This window comes from Branchiostoma belcheri, unplaced genomic scaffold, assembly GCF_001625305.1.
Source record: "Branchiostoma belcheri isolate BF01 breed outbred unplaced genomic scaffold, Haploidv18h27 scaffold3, whole genome shotgun sequence".
NCBI classification, from domain to species: domain Eukaryota; kingdom Metazoa; phylum Chordata; class Leptocardii; order Amphioxiformes; family Branchiostomatidae; genus Branchiostoma; species Branchiostoma belcheri.
The window spans coordinates 7226230-7236250 of NW_017803909.1; the positions used below are offsets into that span (position 1 = coordinate 7226230).

General features: G+C 40.9%; 1 protein-coding gene across 1 annotated transcript in view; it reads right to left on the reverse strand.

The window, feature by feature from the left end:
• The window catches only part of LOC109473974 (Y+L amino acid transporter 1-like), a 15667-nt gene extending 6937 nt beyond the window's left edge, over positions 1–8730 (reverse strand). The window contains exons 1-3 of the mRNA XM_019774166.1: positions 8042–8730; positions 745–870; positions 289–385 (exon numbers count right to left, since the gene is read on the reverse strand). Coding sequence (XP_019629725.1) covers positions 289–385; positions 745–870; positions 8042–8483 — 665 coding nt within the window. The 5' untranslated portion in view covers positions 8484–8730. The remainder of the gene's footprint in view (positions 1–288; positions 386–744; positions 871–8041) is intronic.
• Positions 8731–10021: the final 1291 nt, after the last annotated feature.

A 10021-nucleotide genomic window follows, 5' to 3' on the forward strand; every position in this document is an offset into this window, starting at 1 on the left:
AATTTTGAAAAATGAACCTTCTGAAATGGCATTTCCTGCATTTTTGAGAGGATTTCAGAGGGAAAAAATCAGAGATAACTTTTTATTCAGTGACAAATAGGCAGTTTTCCTACGATTGGTGATACGAATCAGTCCATCTAAAAGAGACATCTTGGACCTTTAGACAAAAATTGGACCAAAAGTGGACCTTTGAGCCTTGTGGGGGGGGGGGGGGGGTTCTTCCGAACCCCGGTAACCAGGCTACTTTTCACTCATTTGTTAACAGATACAGAAGCAGCTGAAACGTACCATCCTGAATACGCGTACAGTCCTGAATACAGCGCCTGTGCGATGCCTCCCACGGTAGTCACCCCAGCAAACGTATCCTGCCAGTTTTCTGTCTTACCTGCTCGTGACAGAAAAACATTGACTTTTGTTCCAATTTCTAGCTGTCAAACTATGATAAACATACATGTCATCATAGTGAAATATCAGGCGTCCTTCTAATAAACTTTCAGAGTAACTTTCCTAGTCAAACTTTTTTTAGTTAAAGACCACATGGCACCGATAACACTGAAATACAACAGTTCCTGACATTAGTCAGACGTGATAGGCATTATTCAATGAACAAAGACTTGTAGTAAAAGAATTGTAGTCAAAAATAACTCTTCTGATGCTGTGAAACATCGAATGTTGCAAATCGTTCTTGATTTTTGCCGCCAGTTAACCCAATTAAATGTTGACTAATTGGATGTTCCAACTCACCCCTGCCCAACGACACGAAGCCCGCCACTATGACGATAACCAGCGCGAACAGCTTGGTGATGGTGAACAGATCCACAACCCGCGTTCCCCAGCGGACCTTCGCACAGTTGATGAAGATCAGAATACCTGGATGTAGAAGGGAAAAACCCTTAGCAAACCATCAGTACTAAAATGTGACTGTCAGTAACTAAAGATATAGTTACTACCAGTGACTAAATAGTAACTGAACTTAAAATATAGTTACTACCACTAACTAAATAGTACCTGAACTAAAAATATAGTTACTACCAGTAACTAAATAGCACCTGAACTAGAAATATAGTTACTACCAGTGACTAAATAGTAACTGAACTAAAATATAGTTACTACCAGTAACTAAATAGTAACTGAACTAAAATATAGTTACTACCAGTAACTGAATAGTAATAGAACTAAAAATGTAGTTACTACCAGTAACTAAATAGTACCTGAACTAAAAATATAGTTACTACCAGTAACTAAATAGTACCTGAACTAAAAATATAGTTACTACCAGTAACTAAATAGCACCTGAACTAAAAATATAGTTACTACCAGTGGCTAAATAGTAACTGAACTAAAATATAGTTACTACCAGTAACTAAATAGTACCTGAACTAAAAATATAGTTACTACCAGTAACTAAGTAGTAACTAAACTAAAATGTAGTTACTACCAGCTACTAAATAGTAACTGAATAGTTACTGACAGTCTCATTTCAGTAACATTTCAGTAATTATCATTTTTCACTCTTTTACGTGAACCGGATTTTGTAAAAAAATACGACGATGACTTAGTCGCCTTACGTCTTTTAGCCATGATCTATTTTGTAGACTTTTCTTTTTGTCTCCAGGCCGATATAACTTAAAGCCAAGAAAATAGAGACGTAGAAAACGTAGAAAAAAGCAATAAAAGAAAGACATCCGGACAGGCCAAACCTCTGCTTGGAGAGTATGCAACTGGCACGCAAGAATTCTCTGTACACCGATCATGTCAACCCATTACCCTGTCCAGCCAATGACAATATGGCAAATTATAGTTCGACCAATGAGAGAGCGGCTGCAACCAGGAGTCCAACCAATTATCAGACCAACCAATCACAGCATGGCAATTATAGATCGTAGCTGGGATGTACCAACGGCTGGTAGGAGGGGGGGCTACATGTTTTCAAGTGATTACTAGTATATATCGAGACAGAACAACAAATATACTGCACATTCAAAAACTTTCTCCACAAGAAAACGTTTGCAAACTGCGCAAGAATTCCTTGAGGATTTTGAAGGAGGCACTTCCGCTTTCTTAAATATCCCTCCAGAAGAAAATTTAACAGTCCAAGCATCAACCATCAACCGTGGAGGTTTGTATTCAAATAGGAAATTCCGTTTGTGAAGATGAGCCAGCACAGACACGCACGGCCCAGCGTCTCCAAGAGCGGATTTGCTGCCCACAAGGTAAGCTTTTTTCCACTCCTAGCCGTAGAATAACACTGGCTATCCACGTATTGCCTTCGGCAGTGTTCGCAGAGAAACCGGAGAACTTTTGTAGGATTTTACTGAAACAAATAGTCCACGGAAATAAAACCGATCTCATGACATGTGGCACCCGGCAAAGTTGTCCTGCTGACAGTAATTCCGTGAACATCTCTAAATTCTTCATTTTTCAGCGAATGTGGTACCAAAGATCAAATAGAATGCGTGTAATTGAAGTTTCCAACCGAATTTTTAGCAATTTTCTGTCAAGATTGTGGGTTTAAAAATTACGGGTTCTCCCGGATCACCTGTCAATCACTCGTCGCCCGTAGTTACCGGAGATGTTTTGGTCATAATTTGATCAAGTGAAATTTTCTCGAAAAGTTACCTCAGAATCACCGTAAACATTGGTCCGGTGATTATAATTGGTGCTAATCAGTGTTTCAATTATCTTTGTAAAACTAGGGTAAAATGTGATTTCCTGTTTTCTGTCACGTGGCTACCAGTAACATATGTTCCCGCCAAATGCCTGTAGCGTTATTTGAAACAACTGAATCCAAACGTGTTTATAGCATTTTTTTAAACAACCAGTGTCAAATCAGGGAGGGTTTCTGTCATAAAAATCTATATTTTGCTCGATTCTGGTCCAGTCTGTAGTTACTGGTAAATGTTTTCTGTTTGTTTTGTCATAATTTCACCAAAAAGTGTCGTTTTCGCATACATTTACCATAGAATCGTCGTGAAAAGTGTACCGGAATTTATTGGTGTGACCCAGTGTTTTATTTTTCTTCGAAAAACGGACAAATGTGATGATTGTCTGTGATCATTTGCGAAACCTTCTCTCCGTGGCAAAAACTCCCTCGGCAGAAAATCGTCCCTCGCGGCCGCATATTACTCGCGTCGCTCAGAGAAAAAATAACGCCGACGCCCAACAAGACTGGGAAGGAGGCTAGGTTGTGACCTTCCTTGACTTGCTTGTTTTACGAAATTAGGCACTGTTGCTATGCCTTTTTCTCCTATATATATTCATCCAAGTACATTCTAATGTATGAATACATAAATTGCTGACATTTTTTTTTTATAATCAACTCTTCTTACATTGCTCTTACAACAGCAGCCTCTAAAACTACTAGTCTTTCCTTTTGCACACAGGGCGCTCCCTAATGGCAGCAGATGGTACTGCAGCACTCAACAGGTTCTGGCTGAATCTGAACTCGCGGGGTGGATTGGATCGTGGATTGGATCGTGTGGCTCGTTCCTTTATACCAGATGTTTCCTGAAGGAAGCAAGCTTTACAAAGACGACTTGGCCAGATAAAATTTTTATTTACTTATTTTTTTACCGTCAAACATAAAGAGTAAGGGAGGGGGCGTTGGGAGACTACATTTGTATATTACATGCAATCTTTATTGTGTACAGTTTTGTAGTTTATGTAGGGAATGTTTGGACACGATGTGCCTTGTTTTTACTTCTATGCAATGTTCATGTCATTATGTTACTTAGTAGTAGATAGAATTTTGGGGTGCAGGGATACAATTTCTTAGACTTATAGTTGTAGCTAAGTAAGATTGTTACTTTTTATGATGTTAGAGATTGTACCATTCTACCTAAATAAGTTGGAAAATTGAGAGCATGAAAGTGATTTTCTTGGTGTTAATTTTTGCACCTGTTTATGCCATGGCTTGCTCTCTGATGCTCACATGCACTTGAAGTTAAGACTTAGACTTAGACTTAGCGAAGGTGAGTTAAACGCGTAGGGACCGTTAGGGAGCGTAGTTAGTAGTCCAAGTGTGTGCTGACACAGGGAGCAAAATCCTGGCCTGCAAAAAAGATTGTTTTTTGTATAATCACAAGGCACACCAAAAACTTAGCTAGTCGTCGGTGTTCGAGAGAAGCACTTATGATTGTATTGTTGTGGAGAGGACAAGCCAGACCGCCCAGCTGAAATGCCAGAGGTGAGCCATGTGGGGACTTCATGCTGTACTAACATGTACTTTTTCTCCCTTGACAAAATTTGGGGGTACCCACAAACTCGCGTAGCACTTACGTTGGGTTAGGGCCAAACCATAATTAACCTGTCCCTCCTTTACTTTGGCAACTTATGCCATTTTATGTTTTTTTTTGTCCCATACTAGGGAGGGAAAAGCCTGGTTACCGGGCTAATATTATCTCCAGAGTGTTTATCGGGTCTGGTAACCAGGCGATGGGAAAACGGGGTCCTTCCGAAAGGGCGTTTTTTTATCTTCTTCTTTAGTTTGACTTTGTATACAGATCCTGACGTTGTGAGGTTCAGTCTTCACTCGAGAAAGGAAGCAAGCTTCGACGAAGACTACAAGACCAGATAAGATTTTTCTTTCTTCCCGTTAAACGTAACGAGTAAGGGTGGGCGACGTTGAAAGACTTTAAGCCAGAGTTTATACTACATACATTGTCTGGTCTGAACAGTTTAGGGTTTAGTAGCACCCAGAAACAGGGTACGCGGGAGGGAGTAGGGAGGGGGTATGGAGTGATGTTTTGCCTTTCCAGTAGACCCCACCTCTTCACGTTGCCAGAGGGACCATGAAGGAAGCCAGCAGAACTTCATAGGCCAAAATAATTGTCTTCAACTGATATTCATTCAGTCGAAGTGCCAGCCTGCCACGTCAGCCAGCTGCGTTAGCGATCTAGGTAAGTTGGAAGGGACAAAAATACTAGATCTGGTGCTCACCAATAAAAGTAGAATAACATTATGATACATCTAATATTCCATTACGTCTCAGATCGATCCTTCAATATTCCTGTATATTTCTTCCACCTCAAACAGCTGGCTCCAAAACGCTCTTTCCTTTTGCCACACAGACGCGCCCCCTGATAGCAGAAGATGGTACTGCAGCGCACCATTGGGTTTTGGCTGAATCTGAACTGGAAGGATGCCCGGTTGTATGGAGGGACTCATTCCTGTATACCAGACGTCTCCTGAAGGAAGCAAGCTTCAAGAAGACGACTAGACCAGATGAGATTTATCTCTTTTTTTCCATTGTCAAACGCAAAGATTGAATAAGGGGGTGGGGGATAGAGGATCTTTGTCTTTTCTGGTTTGAATAGTTTGGTAATTCATATGCACAGACTGTTTGGACGTCAAATGTATACATGCTTCGACGTCCATTTGCACATTTCGACCTGCGTCTTCAGCTCATGGCTTTGCGTATTTTGATATATGCGTGTTTGGATTCTTCCGTGCCAGCTGCAGCATTTTGAAACTGTTTCTTATTTGGAACATCATTTTCCCCTTTTGGATTTGCGTGTTTGGATTCTTCTGTGCCAGCATTTTGAAACTGTTTTTTATTTTGAACTTCATCTTTCACATTTTGGATTTTGCGTGTTTGGATTCTTCCGTGTCAGCATTTTGAAACTGTTTCTTATTTTGAACTTCATGTTTCCATTTTGGATTTTGCGTGTTTGGATTCTTCCGTGCCAGCATTTTGAAACTGTTTCGCATTTTGACCTTCATTTTCACATTTTGGATTTTGCGTGTTTGGATTCTTCCGTGCCAGCATTTTGAAACTGTTTCTTATTTTGAACTTCATCTTTCCATTTTGGATTTTGCGTGTTTGGATTCTTCCGTGCCAGCATTTTGAAACTGTTTCGTATTTTGACCTTCATTTTCACATTTTGGATTTTGCGTGTTTGGATTCTTCCATGCCAGCATTTTGCAACTGTTTCTTATTTTGAACTTCATCTTTCCATTTTGGATTTTGCGTGTTTGGATTCTTCCGTGCCAGCATTTTGCAACTGTTTCGTATTTTGACCTTCATCTTTCCATTTTGGATTTTGCGTGTTTGGATTCTTCCTTGCCAGCATTTTGAAACTGCTCTTTCTGGGATCGTCTGAACCGGAAGAACGGCCAGCTAGGTGAGTAGTTACGTTCTTTTCTTATCCAGACATCCAGAAACAAGGTGTGAGGGTGTAAATGACGCTAACATTGTAATTTGTCTCCTTTTCAGCAGAGTCCACCGCTTAATGTTGCTCGGTGGACCGTGAGGAAAGTCAAACAAGATGACAAAAGAAATTGTCTTAAACTGATATCCTTTCTCTTGTAGCCTGAAATATTCCAGCCAGGCCATTTGCTTGGACATGGACTAAATGTAATTGGCACTCAGTTTTGGTAACCTTGACGCTCATCCTGACATGCCCACCAACAGCTTCTGCACGTTACGTTGAATTTGCAGGCCTTGGCTCAAATTCCGTATTACATGTAAAAAAAGCAGTTGCAACAAAATTCAGCGTTATAAGTAAGAAATATAAAATTGTCCTTTTCTGGAAATAGGAAATCGGTCAAAACCTGAACTGCTTTAGTTCCCAAATTGTTTGTGAGTCAAGTGATACTCTAGACTTGAAACATTCCTGTTCGGTTGGGTCTTATGTGCACGGAGAAGGTTGGTGGTTGTGAGCAGGATGACGTCCCAAATTTCCTCAGCAATGGAGGTACACCTTGACGTGGTGCTGGGGCTTTTGCTAAGATGCCTCCCACAAAATCAAGTTAAGATAACACTACTACAAGGAGGGGATGGTCTTGCAAGTATTGGACTGCTAAGGTATTCCCAACACTCGTTGATGACCTAATTTGCACAATTAATGTAAAAATTCTGTGACTCCTTATTGGTGAATGATGGGAATTTTATAACTATGTAAGTGATATGTGTAAGTTACGTATAACATCACTATGCATATATTATGTTAATGAAGAAATAATTTGCATAATTAATTGAGGACATGTTGAAATGAAGTATGACAAAGGAGAGGAATATTACACGAAAGATTTGAATTTAGAAAACCATAAATTACACTACCTTATTTCCATAGTCAATGAGACAAATAAAAAAAACATTTACGAAAACATCATATTTCATGGAGGTATGGGATCTCCGAATTCATGTTTTTTTTCGAATTCATCGGTGATTTCACCAATGACCAATACCAAGTTACTAATGTGATGTTACATGTCATTGGATTTTCTTTTCGTTGACGCAAATACTACATTCTTTTCTTAGCAAAAAGCAGAAAATTATTGTGTGAATTAATTCGATTACAGAAACGTCACGTTTTTGCGTGTTTTCTAGTGCCATGCAGCCCCTAGCTATCCTCAGTGGTTGGCCCCCCTTTAGCCTGACCCCTCAGACACGCCCACCAGATGCTCGCTGACGGAAAACCTACTGTTCTTGGCAAGGTGCGAGAGAAACCATCTGGTCGTCTTTAGGGTACATAGTATTTTGGCTCTGACAACTCCGTGCTGTCCTCTCTAGGGATAACACTACAAACAGTACCATTAGGCTATAATTAGTATAAACATTTACTCGATAAATATTATGATAACTCAGACCGTCAGAAAGCCTCAAAATTGTACATAATTTCACTGAAATTCCACTCTAGCCCTCTTACTAGTATAAACCAGTGAGTATAAACCTACAAGGCCAAATCAGAATGGCTGAAATTATATTCTGCACAACGCGCTACACTTCAATTGAAATTCGGACACTTTTAGTTTATCTTTTATCCTATCTGACCTGGGAGGGAAGATTGCGACCTTATCTCACTCCCACGTAGCCTACCGGCCTACTGGGGCTCTGATACTCACCCCCACTGGTGAGAAAAACGTAACAGTCTGGAAGCGGTCTGGAAGATGTCACGAGTTCCTCCACAGATCGTTTGGGGGTTTCATGTAACCGTGAGCGTAAACACTGTGTTGAAGGCTGAATCCGAAACACTACTTACGCTAGAATAAACATAGTATCGCTATTTGTCAAAAGCGAGTATATATAAAGCAAACTTACTGAGGCATAGTGCAGCTATGATGGTCTTCAGTCTCTGTGGCGCCTCGCAGTGCGGGAAGAACGGCTGTGCGACATAGGAAGCGAACGTCAGGGCAGAGATGGCCTCCGACGTCGGGTTCCTGATCAGAAACTCCACCCAGAGAAACAGGAAGGCGGGCAGTTCCCCGAACCCCTCCAGGATGTAGGCGTACCCCGCCCCGGACTTCGGTATGGAGAAGCCCAGCTCGAGGTAGCAGAGCGACCCGGCGATGGAGAAGACTCCGCAGGCCGCCCACACGATCAGGGACACCCCGATGGAACCGCTCCCCGCCAGCACACCTTTCGGTGAGATGAAGATCCCGCCGCCTATAATCCCGCCTACGATCATGCAGATCCCGTTGAAGAGCGTGATCTTCCTTTTGAGAGCCACTGTCGTCTTCTCGCCATCGCTGTCTTTGTCCATGATGTTTCCTGGTGTATTTTCTGTTGTTCAGTGACGCGGCTGCTCTTGACCCTTGCCTGCCCAAAACACGCAGCTCAGCTCAGCTGGCTCAGCTCAGGTCCAGGTCATACACGAGTCAGTCTACCCCTGGCATCTTGCTGCGTTCCTTCTGAGACGCTGGAATCTTGTTAGGGACGGATCAGGAAAGGTTGTAACAGCAAGGGGTGGGTTGATTAGTGTGAAAATGATGCAGGTGAAATTTGTTGTAGCGACAATTCGAGCAAATTATTGTTTTCTTTTGGTCTCTTCGTTTTGATTGCTTGTTTGTTACTGTCAGTTTGTTTGTCTTTTGCTTCATGTGGCGATGAGTATAGTATGACCCAGGGCCCCATGTATCTCTTAAATGGATGGTCCCTTGAAATCAGTTTGGCAAAACTTACTTTTGTAGCTAAAAGGAACGGGTTGAAGTTTTGTTGTTAAAAAGCACATACTTTCACCCACCATAATGATCTTCACCAAGTTGATGAGGCACAAGATGAAATGTTTCTCATTATTTATTTTCATAATGAAACCCATTTAGGGTATTTAATGGAACCTCTGGAACAAACGTGTAAAAATACAAAAGTGTTTGTTACGTGCCATGTAGGTCTCTATGTATGACGTTCTCAATGGGTATACGTAGTATCATCAACGATATATAGCAGCAAAACAAATCGGTATCGCCATGTCATATCATGTCTCATCTTATAGCAATCCTGGAATAATTTTATCATATACAGTCATTCAATATTACTAATCATACAAATACACTAACTTGCTGTATATCATCTTTATATGTATATTAAAGTACTAAGTACTTTGGGAAGTAGTTTGAAACCGATATACAGTTACAAAACTGTAGGCATCACAGATAAAATAAAGAACAACAAACGTCTATGTGCGTGGATGATAATGATAAATACATGGTAAATATGAGTAAGTTTACAGAACTAAATAGATACATATGAATATAACGTAACATGTTATGAATGGAAAACAGAAAACTACCAAACGAGACAAAGGCTACATGTCAAAACAAGATAAGATAATTTAGATTGCAATTTAATATTGGCAAGTAAATGAATAAATAACTATTATAACTAAACACTGTACCGAAGTACTTGCATGGTGTATAATCACGTTTCCTGTCGGCTCACAAATTGGACGGATGTTCCCCCATCCGTAACCCTCTCCTATTGGTCCTCACTTCCTACCCCCTACCTACCCTACGACTCATCCTCATTCGTCGTCGCCACGTCGTGCGCACGCCACGGTTGAGTGTTTATTTATATGGAACACGTGTAGCCGAACATGGATAACGGGGTATAATATGAAGATGTCAAAAGGTACAAGTGACCAGGCACTGGGTAAAGACGGTTCATATTAATGACAGTTTACATTATGTGGTCCGAGTGCGGAACAATAAGGTAGATAACAGTTTACATTATCGGTCCGGGTGACGAACAATAAGGTAGATAAACAGTTTACATTATCGGTCCGGGTGGCGAACAATAAGGTAG